The 25,125-nt window shown below is 35.9% G+C and overlaps 1 protein-coding gene across 5 annotated transcripts in view; it reads left to right on the top strand.

The window, feature by feature from the left end:
- Cdh10 (cadherin 10) overlaps positions 1–25,125 on the top strand; it is a 128,318-nt gene that overhangs the window by 56,240 nt on the left and 46,953 nt on the right. For 4 of the 5 annotated variants that reach the window (XM_052159615.1, XM_052159612.1, XM_052159614.1 and 1 more), the window contains exons 2-4: positions 17,646–17,940; positions 19,773–19,892; positions 20,517–20,684. In XM_052159615.1, coding sequence (XP_052015575.1) covers positions 17,646–17,940; positions 19,773–19,892; positions 20,517–20,684 — 583 coding nt within the window. The remainder of the gene's footprint in view (positions 1–17,645; positions 17,941–19,772; positions 19,893–20,516; positions 20,685–25,125) is intronic. The other variant, XM_052159616.1, reaches the window with a different exon arrangement.

Here is a 25,125-nt window from a genome sequence, read left to right as displayed (position 1 = left end):
CCCCAGTTCCTGAATAATGACACAGAAGCTTGTTTATAAATAAGTTGATATCTGGAACTTAAACTACACTTGTTGACAACTGACTTGTACCTCAAACATTCTGTTTGTACAGAATTAGTGGAACTAATGTAAGTTCTGCTACTGCCTGGTTACCTTTCCTCAGTTTCATAAATCCAACTTCTTCTGCTACTCGGTGGTAATCTTCCCATATCTGGCATTTTCCCAGAGTTCCTCTCTCTGTCCTGAAGTCCTATGTTACTATTTTGCTTTTTGCAATAGGTCATAGACTTTATTTTATCCAATCAGAATGTGCCTTAGGCCACAAGGAAGGACAGAGGCACATCTTCACACGGTGTACAAACACATCACAGGAACACAGGATGTCAAGGCAAGAACTCAAAACAGGAACATGGAAATAAGAACTGGAGCCATCAAGTAGAGCTTACAGGCCTGCCTCTTATGGCTTGCTCCACCTGCTACCTTAAACATCACAGGACTCTCTGCCCAGACAGGCACCACACCATGGGCAGGGCCCACCTAAATCAATCAAAGATCTAAAAGATGCCCTGCAGGTTTGACCACAGGCCACTGTGGTTGAACATTTTTCAACTCAGTTTCTTTCTTCCCAAAGGATTCTAGCTTGTTCAAAGTGACAGAAAATAAACCAGGGCAGCCAACAAAGGACTGATTTCCAAGAGAGTTGCCAGTCACCAGTTACCTCAATGCCCTTCCCTACTGTTTTAAAAATAGTATTTATTCTTGAACTCTTCCTACAATATAGTTTGATCACATTTACTTCCCTAACACAACTCTTCCCAAATACACCTGCACTTGCTTACCCACACAACTTATAGTTCTCTCTTGTGCTATTGTTATGGTTACTGTTTAAGCCCATCGATTCTAATTTGTTTTGCCAAATACTTTTGGGTGGGGAACCTGCCCTCAAGTGTTGTCTCTCCTACAGGGGTCACACCTGTAAAAACAATTGACTCTGTCTTCCATTCCTAGGAGGTATCGGACAGCAATGGCATCTCAAATTGGGCTGACAGTTCGGGCTTACATCTCTTTTCCATTTTACCCAGTTTGAGATTTTTGTGGCTAGTGAGCATTCTGTCACAATTACTGTGTGTTCATATGTAGAACTACTCTGTTCATATTGAGGAAACACTGTGTACTTGTAGTCACCTACTATCTGTGACTCAGGGACTAACAGTCCTTCTGGTCCCTCTTCCTTTAATATTCCTGAGCCCTGTGGAGTTTCAGATGATGTAGACATCCCATTTAGGGAGGAGTACTTTGCACTCTCTTATCCTCTGTATCATGACCAGTTCTGCATCTCTATGTTAATTGTCCTCTACTTCAAGAAGGACCAAAGGAGCTGAAGGGGTTTGTAGCCCCATAGGAAGAATAACAATATGAACCAACCAGTACCCCCAGAGCTCCCAGGGACTAAACCACCAACCAACGAGTATACATGGAGAGACCCATAACTCCAGCTGCATATGTAGCAGAGGATGGCCTTGTCAGGCATCAATGAGAGGAGAGGCCTTTAATTCTGTGGAGGCTCTATGCCCCAGTGTAGGGGAATGCCAGGACAGGGAAGCAGGAGTGGGTGGGTTGGTGAGCAGGGGGAGGGGGTTGGGTTAGGGGTTTTTTGGAGGGGTAATAAGGAAAGGGAACAACATTTGAAATGTAAATAAAGAAAATATCTAATAAAAAAGAAATGTGAATAAAGAAAATATCTAATAAAGTTTAAAAAACGAAAAAGCATATCCAATTACAGTTAAGTGATGAACTAATCTCTTTTGTAACATTAAGTCATTGGGAATCATTTTTATACTTTCTCTTTGGTGGAATAATTGTAGTATATCTTTCCCAGGGCTATGACCTACCTATCCAGGCAGTTTTAGTTCTTGGAGTGAGCCTCACATATAGAAAGCACTATGTGGTTATTGTCCTGTTTAGATTTCTATTATTGTGATAAACACCATGGCCAAAAGCAACTTGGCGAGGAAAGGGTTTATTGATTTTACATGTTCCGAACACAGTCCACCATTGAGAGAAGCTAAGCCAGGAAATTATGCCAAGTAGCCGAAGGTGGATACTGAAACAGAGACCATGGAAGAATGCTTCTTGTTACTTGTACTCAGGACTCACTCACCATGCTTTATCATACAACTCAATACTACCTTGCCATGGAGAGCTCTACACACAATATGCTAGGCCATCCTACATAAATTATTAATTAAAAAATACAAAAGGCCACAGAGAATTGCTTAGAAGCCAAACTAATGGAAGCATTTTTTTAATTTTCTTCTTCCTAGATGTCTCTAGTATATTACAGTTGAAAATCAATCCATCCCTCCATCCATCTATCCATCCACCCATCCATCAATAGCAGAGTTACTGTCCAAACATACATGCTGCTATTACATCAGTAAATATATACTGTCAAGGCAATCATTATTATAGGTCACAGATTTTGCTGCTAAGTAAAACTGATTATTAGTCCTGTCCCCCTCCCTTTGGTAATTTACATAGAAACTTCTAACACTATGAGAACTATCCAGCAGGGAAGGTTATTCCAAATGAGTACCACATTCAGATTTCTTTTTTGTGCTTTGACAGATATATGTGATGTCTTTACCTAGGGTCTTGGTGTTAAGTTCTGGAGGCTAACCAGTAGCATTGCTAATACCCTGTAATACCTGGTTCTATGATACTCTACAGGCAAACTATTCAAAAAGAGGTAACTCATTCCCAACACTGAGGATTTTATGTGCTAGCATGTGGTATCTGATTGGGTTATTGTCCCCTGATTAACGAGTCACTCCACTTAATCTCTTCTTACACGTGTATAAGTATACATTTTAAGAAATTTCCATAATTCCCTTCCTTATACTTCTATTCTTGTTACTTTTACATAATTGAGCCATAATACCATTGCATTTTATTTTTTTCATTCTTCCTTTTTTAATTTTTAGCAATATTCCACAAGTTGCTGGGCATGGTGACACTAACTTACTGATGTAAAAATGTTGTTTCTGAAATGATCTGCAGATGTAAATGGTGACCCAACCTTTTTTTGTTATTGCAATGAAAAAAATCTTCATTTGAATTTTTATTTCTAAAAGCTTTATTCATATTTTTACTAATTAAAAACCATGTATATATCATATTCCAAGTAATGAAAATTTTTACTTAACTGGAACTTAGAAATGAATAACAACATTCTGTCTCTCCTCCCTTCCTACATCTCTCACTCTACCTCTCCATTCCTTTAACAGGACACTGAGCTATGCTGAGATTAGCTTTCCATTCATGGTCTTCCCGCCATGCCCTCTGGGCCAGGAGAGAACAAGATATTCTTAGTGCGAAATTATAGTTTTAATATAATAATTATACCTGTTCTTCACCATGTCACTTTGATGACTTTATTTAACTCAATATTTTCATGCATTTTCAAAGAAATATCCTAAGATATATCCATTTTTACTCCTCTTAAAACACACTTGCAGGATTTGACTTTGATGCCAATTTATTTCTCAGATTAAATAAATGTGTGCTATCTAGAATGAATAGTTGCAGCAAAGGGAAAGTGCTAATATCTCTAGAAAATATTGGAAAGTAGTTCAAAATATTTAAAGGTTTTAAATATTATATATACATACATATCCCTATAATTTGCACAGTTACATATAGCATGTGAACAATTATAGACATATATGTCTACCCACATTAAGAAGTATAATGTGGATACAGAAGGCAAGAGATGAAATGGGTATACAACTCAAACTGACAACTTCACTTATTTCAGTAATAAGACATCCACAAGACTTTTTACAGATGAGTAAGAATTAAAATGGAGGGTAAATCAAGGAGAGTCCTTAGAGATATGTCTGGTAAGTATGAAGAATAAGTACCTTTCCTCAATGAATTTGTAGAAATATTAGATATAGTTATATCTTATATATAAAAATATATGATATAGATATATACAGACAGATGAGTGGAGCCCCATCACTATCCTGAAGTTATTCACAATTATGTTCATTAAGGAAAATGCAATAAATTGACCAATATAAATTTTAATTCCATAACTTAAGGCTGTATGTCAGAGAATCTTTGTAGTTCCTCATGTTGCACTTCACATTATTTTTATGTGCATGCAGCATGCATATGTTTGCTGTTCCTAGAATAGTATTAATATTCCTTTCTTTGTTTTTCCAGTTTGTTTTGTCCATAACAAAATGACAAACAGTGACTAAATGCATATGAACATTATTCCTATTTTCTTTCCTTTATAATTCCAAGAGGATGACTGACTCTGGTTTGTTCCCTGGCTCATCAAGTTATATACTTGATACACTGTGGCTTCCAGTAGAAAAGTGTCTTTACACACTTTAGAAACCAGAGCTTCAAATAAAAAGTTTATAACCTCACTCTCCAAAACTATTATAGCCCTGAAGCATTGCACTCTCTTCAATTTAATGTGGAGAAATTAAATTAAGGAAATATTTGCATAAACCCCACCCACGAGCTCCATGCTCTCTAGCCTCACTTCTGTGTTTCCTTTCATGTTTTCCTCTCACTACAATTCAATTCCTTGTAAAGCTATGTGTAGTGTATAAGAGGGGGAACAGCATTAAAGCAACATCTTTGATTTAATCTGGTACCAATATGAGCCTCAGGGTCCATAACCAGATGTTCCTTCAAGAATCTTAAAAACACCCTACTAAAAATTACAAAAACAAACACAACAAATCAAAACAAAAAAATCTCCATGCTATAAAATCTAGTCTGTTATTTATGTTACATATATTTGGTTTGTGCAGTTGCTTCTTCTGTTCCTTTGTTGTTTGTACTTAGAGGAAGAAGGGGCTTGTTTGACTGACACCTGCTGGTCATAGTCCATCATTGGGGGAAGTCAGGGAAGTAACTCAAACAGTAGCATGATCAGAAACCACAGATGTATGCTGTTTACTGGCTCCCTCACAAGCTGATGCTTAGCTAGCTTTCTTAAATAAGGCAAAAACATCTGCCTAGGAAAGGAACCACACACAGTGGGTTTGGCTTTTTCGTATCAGTTAATAATTAATGAAATTTTCCATACCTATGCCAACAGGCTGATCTGATATGGGCAATCCCGCTGTTGAGATTCTCGTTGGTGATGCTAGGCTATGTCAAGTGAATAACTTAAGGCAACCAGTTCAGAGGGTTTGCTTAATTGTTTAATGGAAAAACTGCACCTCTTTTTCTGCCTTAGAGAGAAGCACTCATTATAAAGGAGGAATATTTCTTCTGTGAGCTCCTTCCGGGCTTTTTCCATCAATCTTCAATCCATCCCACCACATCTACTATTTTTAAAGCTTACCAGCAGACTTTGAACATTTTTTAATGATTTCAAAAGGAGCTCACAAATCTCTTGTATTATGGGCTTACTTTAAAAAAAATCAAACTGCTTGAAATTTTTAGGCAAATGAATTTAGGCACTAGAAAATATCATCCTGCATGAGGTAACCCAGTCACAAATGAACACACATGGTATGCACTCGCTGATAAGTGGATATTAGCCCAGAAGCACAGAATACCCAAGGTACAATTCACAGACCACATGAAGCTCAAGAAGAAGGAAGACCAAAGTGTGGATACTTTGATTCTTCTTTGAAGGGGGATCAAAACACCCATGGCTCACAGCCAACCAATACACGAGCATAGGGTCCCCAATGGAGAAGCTAGAGAAAGGACCCAAGGAGGCTTGTAGCCCCATAGGAGGAACAATAATATGGACCACCCAGTACCACCAGAGCTCCCAGGGACTAAATCACCAACCAAAGAGCACACATGGAGGGACCCATGGCTCCAGGTACATATGTAGCAGAGGATGGCCTTTTCAGACATCGATGAGAGGAGAGGCCATTTTTCATGTGAAAGATTCATGCCTCAGTGTAGAGGAATGTCAGGTCAGGAAAGTGGAAGAAGGGGTTGGTAAACTGGGGAGGGGAATGGAAGGGGGTTTTTGGAGGGGTAATGAGGAAAGGGGATACCATTTGAAATGTAAATAAAGTAAATAGCTAATGAAATATAATCAAGCTTGAACATTTCTTAGTTCCAGAGTCCAAACTTAATGGTATTTTATTTTGTTTTGTTTTGTTTTGTTTTGTTTTGTTTTGTTTTGTTTTGTTTTGTTTGCTTGGTTGATTGTTTGGTTGGCTTTGATTTTGAAGTGATTGCTATGACACATTTTCATAGTAATAAACCAACTATATTTTTGAGGATATCTTAATGGTCACTACAACCTCAAAATGCTGACTTAGGAATATTTCATTGTCTAACGCCTAAATCCTTTACACTCATTCTGCCCCCAGCTGCAAGAATTACTTGTTCAGTAATTTGTGAATCAATCTAAATACAATGCATGCAGTGTGTTTAACATTCATTGTAGTCATTTTGTGGTCTTATTCATTACACCTATCTCTCCTTTGTAATTCCATTCCTGAGTGAATTGCATAATTGATATTTATAAACTGATCCATGCATTCCTGTATCATTATATTTACATAACACCTCTGGACAGGACAAGTACACACAGTGGATCATTTTTTGTCTTCTTTTGCTCACATACCACATTGTTTATCAGGTTTTTTTCACGTTTCTTCTGTTTATTTCCCAGCCACAACCAAAATGAATAACTGCTTACTTACGTATGAGCAGCTGTTCCTGGGCTTGTCCATTTTTTCAGTTGTATTCTCCTGCTAGATCATCTTTATATGCTTATTGAATGTGAATCTGCCTTCTTGATTTACCTATTCAGTGTTTGTTTGTTGGAGTAATGCTTTCTGCAGCAATTAGAGCATGATGCCAGTGTTGATGACACCTCCACAGCATGGCTTATTTGTCACATGCCTGATTTAAAAAAAAAATTATAAACTATTCCTGTTGTTTGAAAGGAAGTGGAACATAAAATTAGCAATGTATTTTCGAAAAGTTACTCAACAGTTTCTGCTATATTAGTTTAATGTATTCATACACGCACACATCCACACAGACTTTCTCTTTCTCTCTCCCTCTCTCTCTCTCTCTCTCACATGCACACACACATGCACACACACACACACACACACACAGAGAGAGAGAGAGAGAGAGAGAGAGAGAGAGAGAGAGAGAGAGAGAGAGATTGAATATTTATTTATATTTCAAATGTTGCCAATGTTGTACCCTTTCCTGGTTTTCACCCCAAAAAATCCCATAACCCATCTCCTATCCCCTTGTTCCCTAATCAACCCACTCCTGTTTTCCTGTCCTGGTATTTCCCTACACTGTAGCATCAAGCCTTCCCAGGACCAAGGGCCTCTCCTCCCTTTGATGTCCAACAAGGTCATCCTTTGCTGCCTATGCATCTGGAGCCATGGATAATTCCATGTGTACTCTTTGGTTGGTGATTTTGTCCCTGGGAGCTCTGGGGAGACTGGGTGGCTCATCCTGCTGTTCTTTTTATGCCACTGCAAACCCCTTCAGCTCCTTGAATTCTTTGTCTAGTTCCTCCACTGGGGACACTGTACTCAATTAAATGGCTGACTGAGAGTATCCCCTTCTTTATTTGTCATGCACTGGCAGAGCTGTCCAGGTGACAGCTATATTCGGCTCCAGTCAGCAAGCACTTGTGGGCATCCACAATAGTGTCTGGGTTTTGTAACTGTTTATGGGATGGATCCCTAAGTGGGGCAGTCTCTGGATGGTCTTTCCCTCAGACTCTGCTACACACTTTGTCTCTGTTTCTCCTTCTGTGGGTATTTTGTTCCCCCTTTTAAAAAGGACCAGAGTATCCATACCTTGTTCTTCCTTCTTCTTGAGCTTCATTTGATGTGTGAACTGTGTCTTAGGTATCACACGCTTCTGGGCTAATATCCACTTATCAGTGAGTATATGCCATGTGTCTTTAAGAGATCCAGTCTGTTACAGATTCATTTTGATTTCCACTTTTATTCCTTTTATCAATCATTGAACTGGAGTGAAATATAAACAAGTATCAATATCTAAAGTATGGTCAACTCTTCTGAGTAGTTAAGTTTTCTGAAAGAAGAATACTATATGCTTAGTTTTTGTGAACTCCTTCGCTTTTAGTGGAATATCACTAAATGATTCTTGCTTTTTTATATTATTTGATGAACTTTTCTTCCTAATTTCTTTAATTGGATAAATTCCATCTAGAAAGTATTTTGTTATTTTATGTAAAATATGTTTATTTATTGAGCTACATGAAAATAAAAAGTCACCTGTAGGTGATAGGTAGGACATTCTGTGCTCTGAAGGTGTGTTTTCTCCACAATATACATTTTTAATTTCTGACTAACAAAATGACGATGTTAGGAGGAAGGACCCAGTCTTAGGGAGATGACTGGGTCATATACACTAAAAAGTCTTGTGATATTTACTGATGATTTTCAACTTCGTTGGCTGGAGGAGCATCTAGAAGTCTCATGAACTGCATATGAGGTGTGTCTGTCATGTGGACGTGGGAGCAGGTCGATCAAGAAAGCCTGGACCTCAGGGATTGATGGCTCCTTCCAGTGGTAGACATAGAACAGCTGATGCAGAAGAGGAGGAATTCAAAAGATGAAGATTTGTTAGAGAGTTATTAACTATAGGAGTCTTTGAAAGAAATTGTGTGTGGGGGTTACCTGAGTTGAAAGCCCAACTCTCCTGACCGCTGACAACTTAACTGAGAACTCTAAAATAATCAAGTTATTTTGTTTATTTTGTCATCAGCCATAATTATGTTTTTTATAACATTTCCAAGGTCAACTAATTTGGGAAGTTGGTATCGAAGTGTAATTTTTCCTGTGCTGTTCAAATGCCTCTGAAAATATGGAAGAACTCTGAAAGTTTTTGAGATGAAAGCTAAGATAAAATACAGAAAATTATAAACAATGCCTAAGGAGTGATTCCAGGGAATTTAGAAAAATAATATAATAAAATATAGACAATAAATACTACTCATGCAGTTTCAAATGAGAACAAATATTCTACAGGGAAGTGGAGCAGGCTATTCAAACTACAATGTATTAATGAATTTCTGCACTCTGTATCTGTGTCTTAAGGCATTGTAGGAAGCAGATTTTGAAGGTGGAGTTAATTTTATTATAGTTTATCTCTGAGACTATATTCATAACAGTTATTTGGATTTTATAAAATTTATAACGGCATGTGAAAAAATTCAGAGTGCAAAAGTTTCAAAATGTCTTTCCAATTAATGAAGCTCATGAAAAATAATGACCTAGAAAAATGTGGCTGCTGAAGGGATTTGGGTTCCTTAGTAGAAGCCTTGTGATTTACAACACCACAATGGGAAAGAGATGTTTCAGCATGTCGTGAAGCCCTACCCATGTCAGGCTCAAGGGTATGAAAAATCTATACTCAATTAAAAGTTATAGAGCTCCACAGTGAACTGCCCATAGAGGTTTATGAAGGAAGTTGTATCCTATAATCCTATTCACTATGACTTCTACCCAAAGCACTCAGAAAAGGATTGAAATATGTATGAAGGAAATGAAGCTAGTACTGGATCTGGCATCATACATTATTATGTTCTGATCATACTGGAAACATACAAAATATTAAACGTGTGCTTCATGGCACCTTAAGACTCAAACTTTAAAGGAAGGCCAGTGAATATATGTGACAATAGGGAGCACCGCAAAGACAATGCACAAAGCTGGGGTGAATCCAAAGACTGAACAGAAACTCTAGTTCATTGGAAATGCCAGGAACATATAAACAATCTGCAAACGAAAAAGAAAAAAAGAAAACGAAAAGTGCAAGACAATGAGTAGAGATAGTCAAAGAAAGGCAAGCTATACTACAATGTATTACTAATAATTGCATGATGACCAAGTTGGCTAAAGCCATCTCATGCCACCCTGTTTCAGACTCTGGACATGTCCCCATAGCCACAGGATTTAATTTTTTGTTCTGGATTTGAGCTTTACTCTATTGTAATGCTTTGTTGCTAATCTATTGCATACACTACCCCACCATTAGTACACTGGTGGCTTGTAGCTAGATTTTTAATGTTTTTAGAGTCTAATTTCTGCCCTGAATCTCAGAAAACTTTAAATTTTCACTTTGTAGCAAGGCTTGAAGTGTCTTGAATCTTAAGTACTTTGTCAGAGTGATTAAAAAGGTCACACAAACTCTCAACACACAAATCAATGTTCCTTTCAAGTCCTAAAAGAAAGCCCTCTCTTATTGGACAGTCTAGAAAGGCAGCAAGAAGACACTAACATACTCAAGGAAGAAAGCCCACATGGACAATGAGTAATCTGGCACAATGACCCTTGACTTTCCCTTATCTTTTCACTGCTGCTATAGGACAATGACCCAGAATTCTTGATAAAGAGATGACTTTGCTAAGGTTCCTTCCAGAGACATAGTCATATTGAAGGGTGACCCATGGGAGGAAGAAGTCTTGGCAACTGAAGTAGGAAGCTGAGAATGCTTATCTTCAACCATAGCTATGATTCAGAGAGCCAAGTGGAACTGGTGGCCATGCATTCAACCCCTCAGAGATGGTCCCTAGTTGGTGTACTTCTTCCAGTGAAGAGGCAGCTCCTAAAGGTTCCATAACCATCAAATATTTAGGTGAGCCTACACAGGAAATAAGTCAGGAAAGACACTAGAACTGAATTTCTTTTGTTTGAACGCAACTCAATCCATGGTTCTTGAATATAATAGACTGAACAAACTCAGTTTCCAGCAACATGCTACTTATCCTGAAATGTATCTTAACTCTTGTATGACAAACATTTACCTCCCTAACTCTTGCATGACAAAAAGTGTTTTGAAACAAGGTCTGTCCCCCACATCCCTTTTGTGTTACAAAGTTTATTTCATACAAACTTAAGATGAATGTATGACTACATCAGAAATATGCTACATTTCAACGTGCCAAGGATTCTTCAAATTTTGTTTGAGAAGTTTCTTTTACCGTTAAGGCTTGCTTACTTTTGAAATATTAAAACTGTTCAGTACAAACAAGTGCAATAATAGTTTTTAATGAAACTTTTCTGAGTTAAAAAGTTAAAGAACATGGAGATGACTTTTAACTGTGCAGTACAGAAGCTGTTGTCCTATTTTCATTAGTTGTCATGTATCCTGCCATGTCCTTTATCTGCTGGGGAATTTACAAGGAGCACAGCAGGTTGTGAATTTTTAATAGGCTTTCCTCAAGGAAAGGAAAGGTCAGTATTAACATAAAATTCTTCTTAAAGATTTGTGGCCAAATGTTTCACACCGGAAAACAGGTGTTACTGCAGAGCTAAAGCCACAAGAATCTTTTTCTCTCCTCTCCTCTCCTCTCCTCTCCTCTCCTCTCCTCTCCTCTCCTCTCCTCTCTTTTCCTTTCCTTTTGTTTTAATTTTCTTTGTGTATGTGTGTGTGTGTGTGTGTGTGTGTGTGTATTGAAAGAATCTTTGTGTGCTTTCTTGCACATATACTAAAATCAAAACTAACTGGACCTTCAGAGCTCCCAGCGACTAAACTTCCAACCAAAGGGTATATAAGTACCTGTCCATGACTCCAGATACATGTATACCAGAGGACTGCTTTATCTGGCATCAGTGGGAGGGGAGACACTCGGTCCTGTGGAGACTTGATGCCCCAGAGAAGGGAATGCTAGAAGAGTAAGGCAGAAGAGGGTGAGTGGGTGGGTGAGCACTCTCTTGAAGGTGAAGTGGGGGAGAATGGGGTGACAGATTCATGGAGGGGAGACTACTGGGAAGAGGGATGGCATTTGAAATGTAAACAAATAAAATGCTTAATAAATGAAAGAAATCAAGAAAACATTGTCTCACCTAATAGAATAGCAAAATACAAACCCATGTAAAATACCTTTTTATGAAAGTTGATGCTATATGTTTTGAGATGATTAATTAATCCCATCTCTTTGTAGCATAAATATATGACTTGATTCAATTCAATTAAATAAATTAATTTATAATAACTTACATAAATTAAATAGATATGCAAATATGCAATAGACATATGCAAATATACAAGTATACATAGTAGAACAATGTGAAAGCACTAGTTATAAAGAAATAACTAATATCCCATCTCAGTAAATATATTGTTATGTGACATAGTATTTTATCTGATGTATACTACTAAGGCAAAGAAAAAATACCAGTGAGAACGTGGAGAAATTACGTACAAAAAGTGAAGAAAACTAATTAAAGTGACTGCCTAAAGCTACCCTCTAGACTTAGTACTAACTGTTTTAGCCATTAACTCACAGATGATCAGTTGTTCACACTGGACACACACAAGCATGGCCCCATCAACACTTAATCATGGGATGGTGGTAGACTTATAGGACCCATCCTTTGATGAAATACTACAGGCTATTGATGTGTTGTATGACAAGGAATCTATGATGAGGAATTGTGTACCTACTGTTGGACCTTCTAAGCCCCATAGGAGATCTGCAAATCTCAAGCAGACAGTCCCGGATAAATCCAATAGGTCATAAAACAAAATCAGTAGACTTGAAAATGAGAAAGAGAGGCTTGTGGTGAAAAAGGATGATTTCGGCTGGAGAGATGGCTCCGTGGATAAGAGAACCTGCTATTCTTCTGAAGGTCCTGAGTTCAAATCCCAGCACCCACATGGTGGCTCACTGTAGAGTCCAGCTCTCACATTCTAACAGCAGGTTCTCTGGAAGGGAAGATGGATATAGGAAAGGGGGCAAGAGAAAAAACACATGGAGAGACACAAAAACACATGGCTTCTGGTTCAAGTCTCCATCTTTAATAATTCCTCTCTCCCAAGAAACAAAGGCAGAACAAACCCCTCCCCTGAAAGCTGGAAACCGGTTCTTCTTGTTCTTCAGGAAGTGGGCAGTCAGGTTGCTGGCTGCTATTCTTGAGAGCAGTGGGCAGGTGGAGGTCAGAATTCCTCCCTTCTATTCTTGAGAGCAGTGGGCAGGAGGAGGTCAGAATTCCTCCCTTTTATTCAGGAGAGCAGTGGGCAGGGGGAGGTCACAGCTCACAGCCATCCATAAAGAGATCTTATGCCCTCTTGTGGTGTGTCTGGAGACAGCTACAGTGTACTTACATATAATAAATAAATAAATAAATCTTTAAAAAAAAAGAAAGAAAAAGTATGACTCAAAGATAAGGGTGCTTTGGCAGGGAGAATGGTCAGTATGCATGGTGTACTTACATAAAATTGTTCAACAGCAAATCATAATTGATATGAAAATATGTCAAAACTAACAATAAAACCCTACATTTGTGAATAACTAAAAATAAGAGACTTGAATATAGGAAGACTAGATAAGAACTAATTGAAGCATTTTGTTGATGTTTTTTCTAACTCTAATAAAAACATTAACACCAATATACCAATTAGAAGGTATATAATAAAGGGCCCAAAAGTGGATACACAACTCCTCATCATATAATCCATAACTAGCCTGTAGTGCTTCATCTAAGGATGGAGCCTATGAGTCTATCATAATTCCAGTTAAGCAATCCATGAGTTTTATCTATGAAATGGGTTAATTTCTCATGTGTCAGGAGATATAATACTTCAGCTGAACCAAAATAGTGCTTCCAAGCCTGTCTATTTTATTCAAGTATATTTGAATAAAGTTTTATTACCATAGGCTAGTATTACTGCCCTAATCACCTTCATCTTTATTTCAGTTTTAGTGGTCATCCATGTTCAGTTTTTCCCCACTCTAAGAAAGAGCTTTAAAAAAACAGGTTACTCATCACTCCTGTAAAGCCTGATTTCTGAAGAAAACACATATTCATTGTGCAGCTTCTTAACATGTAAAGTGCTACATTCGCAGCTGTCAATTGCTTCTCTTAATTACATCCCTTTGGAATAAAGTAGACATCTTTTCATTTTCCGATTCTTAAAACCAGTCTGACTTGCTGCCACCTCTTTTAGGTTTGCTACTGCCATGTTCAATTTTCGAATCCAACAGAAACTCTCACAGTATGTGGTCCAATTACAAGATTTAATTTTCACTCTGTAGTCTAAGTGAAGGTATAAATCCAGCTGTGATTTTTATCCTAAATGCAGATTTATAAAAATTTAAATCCCACTGTATAAATGTACAATCTCATAAGCTTTCCTTTTGCATACTTAACTGATTTGAGTAGCAAGACCACGTTGAATCATTACCTTCTTGCTTTGTATATTTCTGCACCTCTGTCGTATGCTCTGTATTCCCCATTGTCCTAAGATACACAGAGTTTAAAATGGAGAATTTCTTTACTTTCTGAGCTCTATCCAGTCTTCATCTGGTAGCTTAGATTACATGCTTAAACATATATACATTCACTCCTGTGAGTTGTTTAGCATTCTCTCTGTGTATTTGCTTTACATCTCTCTCCTTTGGGTCTTCCATAGTATACAGATGGCATTTTGCATTTGGTTCTAAAAGCACCTGACTATATAGAAAATTCAAATTAAAGTAATTGAAGGAATAGCAAATAAAATTTGAACTGTCTACCGTGAACCGCAGTACTGTCTGGTCAAAAGATTGATAACACCAATCGCATTGGGTTATGTTTTTCAGATTGAATAAAAAATGTGTAATGCTTAAAGCTGCCTCTGGTAAGATGACCATAGTGTTGCAAATGTATATAATTTGAGAATTTCTGAGAAGTCGGTGGCAATTTTAGATACTAATAACCGTCAATCTCTTGATTGCTTGAGAATGATTCCTGGACTGCATGTTCATATTCAACTTCAGAGTTTCTGGTTTAATAACTGATACTTCCTGTGTTTGCCTCTCTTTTATTCTTGATTTCAAATAGGTACATACTCCATAAATAGCTCTTTGTTCTGTAACCTCTTTTATCTTTATAGTACCTATATATTTCAGATATGTGTATCCATTATGCAAGTAACGATTAACTGTTTTTTTCTAAATTGAGAATGGAGTTATATACAGAGCAGATTGCTAAATTCTAATGAACATGTGACATTACAACAAAGTAAACCACTTTTGTAAATGTAGCTGTAACTAGCAATAACATTACATATTTAAGTATATTCACTTTTGCTTAAATTTATGCTCATATAACAACTTTGGGGGCTAGGCAGATGACTGAGTTCATCATGTGGTTACTATGCAAACATGACCTACCAGAAGCCATCAGCCATAAAGAAGCTTAAATTCCCTCTCCTAAAGACCGTTAACTGTTTGTAGCTCCTCAGTTAATAGTAGAGGCTCAAGAGCCACTTCCAACACCATTTTATGATATTAAATGGCTTGATCTTGTACAGGCTGTGCAAAGGCATTCATATCTGCCTTGTGTTCATGCATGCAGAGGTCCTGCTATGTCCAGAAGACAACATTTTTCTCTTATTTCCCTAGCCTCTTAAAACCTCACTCTTCTTCTGAAACAGCACCTTGTCTTTGGGGAGATGGTATCATAAGATGCCTCACGTGTGGCTGAGCACTTATTGTCCACAGGTTTTAGAGTTATGTGTGTCTACACTAACCACCATTCTCTGCAGACAGACTTTTCAGATGAAATATGAGAGCTACACTAATCTGTGTGTAGAGACAAATGAATTTAGAGAGTAATTTAATACTGTATCCATTTAGCAATTTAAATGTTAGGATCAGCCCTGGGCCTATGAGCAATCCAACCATGGGTTTTTGGTTAGATTTGCCATACTGGGCATTTTTGTTTGTTTGTTTGTTTGTTTGTTTCTGGACAGCAGGTCTTAAATTTAATGAGAAATGCTTGGGTGCCCTCTTATGTTTCTTAGCAATACTGCATCCATGGGCTCAATCTTGCTGTACTGGATATTGTTTCTGTTCACAATGAGTATTGCAAAGTTGTTCACATTACTCCCTTGTAGAAGCCTGCGTAGCACCTCCCAGTATTATGAGGGTTACCCAACAGGGAAGAAGTTCCAAAGTCTGGACATCTGGATTTCAAACTATCCTATGAGCAATCTGTGTGTGTTGTCTTCAGCAATAAACATTACTATAAAGTTGTCGGAGGGGAAGTAAGGGCACCATGGATAGCCTTTCTTGCACTGGGAGTGTCTAGGATATTTCGGACAAAAACCTTAGGAGTTATCATACACCAGTCAATTTCGCAAAGAGTGACTACTACAATGAACAATCCCCTGCATAGAGTAACTTTAATTAGACCCTTTTATATGACTATATCCATGAATGAAGTTTTCAAAATAGTAGGTTTCCATATGACTTTTTTAAAACATCCTTAGTTACTTATTCTCCCCCACCTCTTCTCAGTTCTGCGTCCCTTTTCTCTCCCAGTTAAAGTTTCATTCCCATTATTCACTTCTCCTTACATATAAAATTTGTAAGCCATGATCGATAGAAATTAAGCAATACAAGAAGATATGCTGTCAATTGTAAAGCTTACATTTTATTACATATATTGAAACACAAACAATTGCATATATAATACTAATGGACAGAGTCACAATACTGGTCATCCAAAAGTAATTTCTCTTAAGGTACTAACATGCTTCTTCCACAAGCTAAGGATCCCACAATAAGTTGGTAATCTTGTAGACAACCGTATTATCTGAAAGATGCTGGGACCCATTATTTCCCTAGACTCAACAACCTTAGAGTTTACTTGTTAGTCCTAGAAGTATTTCCTGTTCAGTCTCCCAAAGTCTTAAGTTACTGATCCATGCATTTCCAAGCTTGGCTGGATTGCGATTAGAATACTTTTGGAAAACATTTCAGGTAGAATTTTCTCATGATACAGGAATTCTAGGGTGTTCCTAGTTCAGCTGTAGTAACTCATGCACTAGACGGGTATGTACACATGATCCTAAATACAACTGTGTTGAAATAATTCTGAAAGATTTGGTCTGGTTCTGCTATAGGTAAAGGAAAGGCAGTCACAGTCTTGCCACTTTGCAGATTTTAAGGAGATATCTTGACAATGTTAGAACTTATTTTATTGTATATTATTTATTATTTAGTATACATGTATATATGTTTTACATGGACATTTATACTCTGTTCTGTGATGTACAGATATTTGCAGGGTAGGAGTCATTCGCATGTAATCAAATATTATATTTATTATTTCCACATTTGAAGTCTGTCTCATATATGCCCGAAAGACACGTAAATCCTAAAATGTTACTATTATTAAGAAGAAATACAACCAATAATAAGTTGATCTGAGATGAATTTTCAGTAAAATATAATAGTAAAATAACCTGACATTTCTAGAATGAGTTGAAAGTATTGCAGTTTCATAGTTAAAGTTTCTTTCCTATTATTCCTATTATTCTTAGCTGATGTCTTTATTAGGTTTTATTTGTTTATAAAAAGAGATGTGTACAGAGAAGGAAGAGGGAACTTAATTTAACTTTGGAGTTTTGCTTTTTTGTTTGTTTGCTTGTTTATTTGTTTTGCTTTTGGTAGGGTGGGTATTCACAATGCCACATGGAGAGCTCTTGCCAGTCCTTGAGTACGATAGATGCTACTCTGTTCTGGTTTATAGAGCTGAGATTACTGACGCTGTTATTTGTGATGGGGTTTGAAGGGCCATCTTTGAATACTTTTACTCCTGTGCATCTTCGGTCATCATCACGGATATGCTCACTTTTATTTCCTCCAGCTTCATTCAGACCAAGATAAAGGAGATGGATCGCTCAAATACATTTTGTCTGGAGATGGAGCTGGTACTCTTTTTATTATTGATGAAAAAACAGGTGATATTCATGCCACAAGAAGAATTGATAGAGAAGAAAAGGCCTTTTATACTCTACGTGCACAAGCTATTAATAGAAGAACTCTGAGGCCAGTAGAACCAGAGTCAGAATTTGTGATCAAAATCCATGATATCAATGACAATGAGCCTACATTCCCAGAAGAAATTTATACAGCCAGTGTTCCTGAAATGTCTGTCGTAGGTAAGTGTAATTACACCATTTATAATATATGAAAACTATGAAAGTCATTTCAAATCGTTCATGGAATATTGTGTTTAATTAACTTAACTAACTCTTTTTATTCCCCACCCAAAAATGCATATATATTTTAGTAAGGAAGCAATGAGTAAAAAAAGAGATTATTGCATTTTACATGGCTTGTGGATTTGCAAATCTTCACAGCACATTTAGTTAGGCCTGTCCTAACTAAATACCAGAAAATACCTCTAAGTTTCAGTAGAAAGGACAAGAATGAAACTTACATTAACTTTTACAGCTTGAGTGTGCGTTCCTAAAGCCACATATATAAAGATTATAGTTGTTTTCTGCTCTCCATGATGTGCCAGATACTTGGTCTCTTACAGAACCTGAATATTCAGCTGTATAAGAGAAGATAGTATGTCCTACATATTTTAAATATTCTTCTGATTACTCATGAAACCTAATAAAACAAAATTATTTCAATAGTTGCTATACTGCTTTATTTACTGAAAGCAACAAGGAAAAATATCTATACACATTCAACAGGACTATACTTTAGAAATATTTTGAATTCTACAACAGAATAACCGCAGCCATAGCTCATTAGAGCATTAGTTAGAGCTATAGACCATAGACAGGTACAGCAAGAATATCAGACGTAAGACATGGTTTCACTTATGAATGCTAGCCACAATTGATCAGAAAATTTTATTTTGATTATTTACATATTCAAGCAAAATTTCTGATTGGATTATTTAGTTAACACCGAAATATTCTTGTGCTATAATATTTTCATATGAATCTTTTGTAATCATTCTAATACTGAAGTAACCCCACTGAAAACTCACCTTCATATAATCGGACAGAATAACAACATTTGATTGTGAAATCCATAAAATAAAAAAGTAAAATAGTGTATTTAGTGTATTGTTTAAGAAAATGAAATATAGTTTTAATGTTAACAATGTGATCTATTGAAAACATAACATAAATGCTTGATTTTTATTAAATAGTTACTGATATGTCCAAACTTCAATAAAGTCTAATAATATTTTTAGAGTCAGATATGATTAGGTTTTCTTGAAAAAAAAACAAAACAAAACAAAAAAGAAAACAAAAATTAAAAAAAACCTCTCCAAATGTGTATGAATTTAAGAAAATTAGTAAAATTATTAAATAGTAAGATTTGATATTTTAACATTAATATCAAACTCATGCATCTCTCATAACATTTGTTTGGGGATTGTTATTACACTTTGCTAAACCCCAAGGACTTTGGGTAGTAATCAAGCATAAAGCCCATAGATACGGGGAACTATGTTAGACATATCTTACAAGTTTTAGGGACATGGGGTCATCTTGGATTGTTTCTAAATTTGGAATTTAATCTATTCACAAAATTGTATTCTAGAGCAGATGTTAATTATTTTTAGAGTTAATTAGTCCAAGGGAAGAAAGATTATACTTACTCCATTGAGATTTCGATATGCCCTTTACTCAAAACAAGTCTATTATTTGAAAATTCAATTTAATAACAACAGATCTCCATGTATATAAAGGGACCATGCTTGTTATTTTCTAAAATACTGCAGCATGATCTGTTTTGTCCATAAGCATTCACAATTTGGTTAAAGAGTACTAGTTAAGTTGAATTTAGGATTCCTTTGCAATATTGTATACCTTTATCTCTCATCTATCACCAAATTGTATCTAATAGTTCCTTAAAGTGGTCATTTTTAAAGCCAAAAGTCACTCAAGTCTTCAATGAAAACAAGCACTTTTGCTCCTCCTTCTGGTACTGTGCAGAACTAAGCTGAATTTGGATACTTCAGGTACTTCTGTGGTGCAAGTCACAGCTACAGATGCCGATGACCCTTCCTATGGAAACAGCGCCAGAGTCATTTACAGCATACTTCAAGGGCAGCCTTATTTCTCTGTGGAGCCGGAAACAGGTCAGGAGCAATGGATTGGTAGTGTTTGCTGAATTTGCCATGTTTGTGATCTTTGCAAGTATAAGGTGGAGAAAAGAAGTAAATGCTAAGCATTAGGAGTGGGACATAAGGTGCAGTTTTCAGTAGATTTTCATGTGGTTTTTAAGGCAAATGAACCTCAACTCCAACAATTTGTCTAAGCAGCAGTAGATCCTGCTGTGCAACCCATCCCACTCCCAACCTGGGTTAGCAGGACTTTGCTGCCATTATTTGGGAGCAGAGGAATAATGTCTTTGTGTTTCCATATGAAGCTTTTCACTTACTAATGTATTTGTCCAGCCTGATTATTATATATTTAAAATCTCAAATATGTGATTGAACTAATAGAAAGATAATTATTTAAGATTTTAAATAAGTTTAGAATACTATAGTGCATATGATACTCCTAGGAGATAGCAGACAAAACAAACACTAAGGATTGACATGAAATTAGCTTTATAATGAATATACATTATATATATCCATATATATATCCATATATATATCCATATATATATATATATATATATATATATATATATATATATATATATATATATATATAAGTCATATAATATATACGATAACATTTGTGATTTCCCAAAGGTATCATCAGGACAGCTCTGCCAAACATGAACAGAGAGAACAAGGAACAGTACCAGGTGGTTATTCAAGCCAAGGACATGGGCGGCCAGATGGGGGGTTTGTCTGGAACCACCACAGTTAACATCACTCTGACAGATGTCAATGACAATCCACCTCGCTTCCCTCAGAGTAAGTGTGCTTTAGTTGTCATTCTATAGAGTATAAGATCTAGAGTATAAGTACAGATTTAACAGGTTACCAATTAGTTAATTAAAAACACTGTGATGGTTTACTAGCAAAATTCCAGTAAATGGTAAAATTAAGCACCTTTGGAAAATGTCTTACAGAGTTGGGGACTCTGAATCTCAACTACATTCCCCCCACAAGAAATGTGTACCAATTACCGAATAACTGTTTAATCCAGTAAAAGAAATACCCTCTTTTGTAGAGTTGATAATTATAATGACTAGTTTTTCCTCTACTTAGATATTGATAAGGTCCTAAGTTGATAAAATTTTAACAAAACATTGAATCATAAGTACTTGACTATAAATGCCAATTCATATTGTCAGAAATTTGGGAAGTAATGTAGATTAGATTTTCTATCACGATGTGTGGAAAGGCAGACCTTCTAAAATATTTAATATTTTTGATCCAAATATAGATAAATACATCTTAATTAATTCTCCTAATTTCCAGAGTCAATTAAGAATCAATTAAGGATCAGTTAAGAACCATTATTTTCTGACTAGATAATGATTGTATAGAGAATCTATTTACTCTCTCTTCTTACAACATGGTAGATTATATGTGTGAAACATGGACCTGATGACAATGGTGCTCCTGGACTCTGAGGCTTCTCCCTAGTTCCATCTCTTTCACTAGTTCCTCCATTTCAAGACAAAATTTAGAACTGTAAAAAATCAAGCAAAAAATCATATTCCAGTGCGATCTCTGTTATATCCTATTACCTTCAGTTGCAAAAAGAATTGGAAATATAACTATACCTTTGCCATGTCTTTCATGCCTCTAGCCCACCCCTTCAATATCGGACAACCCCCAAATTCAAGGCCTCCTCTTTAAACACTGTTTTCATGTGTACATAAAGAAGAAATAAACATACAAATACAACCTGCTAAAACAATTCACTGAATCGAGAACGTATATGTTTCTACAGCTGTCTATGATGTCTATCCATTCTTAATTTTCATCTATTCCTGGTTATCACACTTTGTTTTTGCCTTCAGTTTCAATTGGTTTGTGATAAAAATAAATTTATAATTACAAAGCTATTGTCAATCATATTTGTAACTTTATACCGATGTTGCTTAGGACGATTTCTATTGCTTTCAGTAGTTTTATTCTTCATAATGACTGTGGTTCTTTCTGTGCTATTAACCTAGATATTCTTGTCAGTAGTGCATAATTAGGGTTCATTTATTTAAAATGATGTGTGTTGAAGGCTTATAAAATCAATTATTTGAACATGGTTGTCATATGTAAGTATATATTGTGTATATGTGTGTGCATGTCTTTATTATATATGCGATATTATTTAGGAATTTAATTTTCATGCCCTCAGACTTAGACTTTTGGAAAAGCTGTTTTTGTTTTTTAATCTGTAAACATATGCAAAAATGCCATCTATGAGCCCACTTTTCAAATAGTCGCATTTTACCTTAATGTAGTATTATTCACCAAGAATGAAAAAAAATCTATATTGATCCTTAATGTTCCTTAGAATATTTTAACAATAACCACACTTAGCTAATGCAATGTAAAAGTTAAATTTCACATTTGACAAGTATTCTTGAACTATAATCTTGAGTCTGCTGTCAAGATAATGAACATGTTGAGCTGGAGAAATGGCTCAGTCATTAAGAGCACTTGTTTACCAGCACCCATTTGGTGATTCACAATTGAAGATTCCAGTCTTACCCTCTGATGCCCTCTTCTAGCCTTTGAGGGCGCCATACATGCATGTGTTGCACATACATACAAGCAAACTAACCATCACACAAATAACATATACAAATATATGAAAATGAGCATGCAAATTGAGATGAATGAACCGTAACTAATAAATCCTATACTCCTAAATAAACAAAGCAACCACTGAAAGGAGATGCTTCATCAGTAACATATGTCAATTCGGAATAGTACCAAATTTAAAGTTCTCAGCAATTTTAAATAAAATTTGTTTTTGAATAGTGCATTCAATAAAGAAATTGGTAAATGCTAGTTGAATGAAAAAACTCAGACATTTCCAAGCAAATACGATCAATAAACCCATATTTACTTCACTGTGTTTTCCTTGTACATCCTTCATTCAATACAGTTTTATTCATCTTTACTCACTTGCAATTCACGATTGCCCCATGGGGCTTATTACACAAACTATTACACAGCAATGTGGGAACAATAATTGTCATAATATTAATAGAAACTGGTAAAAGGCTGCATATACCAAATTTTAATAAAAAAACTTTACTTGACACCATAACATCTTACTTATTGCATGATAATAATTCAGTATTTTACTCTCACTTCAGTAGCTGAGTCAAGATTAAATATACATTTACAATACTCTGTGAGTAGCAACAAAGATATGCTGACCTCAGCCTCCAACCCTAGACATATACCACAATAAAATTTGAAAAATTTCAGTAAAATTTGTAACCTACCTACCTTGTTATTTTAAATCATAGATAAAAATATATTGCTTTGCATATTTTTTCTCAATTATCTTTTATTTTACGACTTTTTACAATGTATCTATAGGGTACATTCATCTATGGAAATAGGATATTATTTGTTACTGTAGGCTACCTAGGACTGGAAACCTGATTTTTTTTAATGTCTAATATCATTTGTTTAGATATACACAGTTTAGCAGGTACTGTTCTTTGAACACTTTCATACTTAACAGGATATTGAAGCCTCAAGACTGTCATATATGTAACATATATACATTTTACTACCTTAATATTTTCGCAAATAAGTAAACTGTAAAATAGAAACCACAGTATAAACCAAAAAATAAAGATAAAAGATAAAAATATACCGCATTGGTACTCTTTTATTGGAAAACAGACTCTTCTTTCATAAACCACACCCAACCTCAGTTTCCCCTCCCTCTACTCTTCCTAGCATTCCCTCATTTCCTCTCTCCCCTAGATCTACTCCACCTCGATTTCATCTTAACAAAATTCTATTTGTCTTGTTTAAAATGTTGAGAAATTCATTTTAAATACACTATTTTCTTTAATCTAATATTATATTTAAAGTCTGAAACCAATATAACACTTACGGGGGTGTGTAAAATTGTTTTCCTCTGAGTCTTTTATGAACCTTGCTCCACTTAGGTCTAATCCACTTAGGTTAACAGCATTTCCAGTCCATGACTTCTTGAGGGTTCCTGGCTTGTTCAGTGGTTTGCCTTCTGGACAGCTCAAGAACATACCTTGCATGTGTCAAAATGATGTAATTCACTTAGTAGCTTTCTACTGTGGTAAATTAAACTGACCTCTATATTTTTCATTATCATCAGTAACACTGGGTTGTAGAGTATTCTTTATAAAGTGATGATGTAAGATTAAATAATTAAGTGTGTATGCAGCATTGGTAGTTGGTATAGACATGTGTTTACAAATGTTTATTTGTACAATATGTGGTTGTTATCATTAAATATAAAAGAAGACAGATAAAACTTAAAACTTCTCCTAGATTTTATAAACCAGATTCAATATTTAACATTAGGTAACAGTTTCTTTTTTAAACAAAATTACAATTTCATTTATCTAAATAGATTTCTCTGTGGATCACCACATGACTTCAGAAAATGACAATGCATCAAATTTGGCAGTTTGGCTTTTGGACCACATACATTACTTTTTCCCACATGGCATTACAACTAAACGACAAAGACACATAAATGTCCTTAGTAGTCATGATAACATAACACATTCTTTTTTATATTATTTTCTTTATTTTCATTTCAAATGTTATCCCCTTTCTGGCTCCCCCCTCCCCCCAAAAAAAAACTCCTTAGCCCATTCCCCCTCCTCCTGCTCAGGAACCCAGCCATTCTTGCTTCCCTGTCCTGGAATTCCCATACACTGGGAAGTGGAGGCGTCTCAGGACTGAGGGCCTCTCTTCCCTTTGATGTCCAACAAGGCACATTCTTTATGCATGGGAATTTCTTCCCATTCATTTTTCCTTATCCTCCTAGTTCTGTACTTTTGCTGACACTGAAACCTGCTATGCACTTAGGTCCAAATGATACAATGGAGATAAAGTAAGCCTGTTGAGATCCAAAGCCAAGTAATATTGGCTTGTGGATCAGTAATATTCCTTGACTTCAGATTCATTTCATTTTTATACATCTATTATACCTAATTTACATTTGACTATATCAGGTCTATTCATCTTATTTTCTTTATGTTCCCCTAAATATCTTAAGTTTTAATTGAAAATAAATTCTTCTCTCATACAATATATCCCAAATACAGTTTCTCCTTCCTCCACTCCTCCAAGCTCCCCTTCAGATCCATTCCCCCTCCATTTCCTCACTCACTTAAAACTTTAAGAAGAAACAAGATTTGTAGACTAAACTACTGGAATCTCCTCA

This window comes from Apodemus sylvaticus, chromosome 16 (genome assembly GCF_947179515.1).
Source record: "Apodemus sylvaticus chromosome 16, mApoSyl1.1, whole genome shotgun sequence".
NCBI lineage: Eukaryota > Metazoa > Chordata > Mammalia > Rodentia > Muridae > Apodemus > Apodemus sylvaticus.
This window is presented reverse-complemented; position numbering and strand designations above follow the sequence as displayed.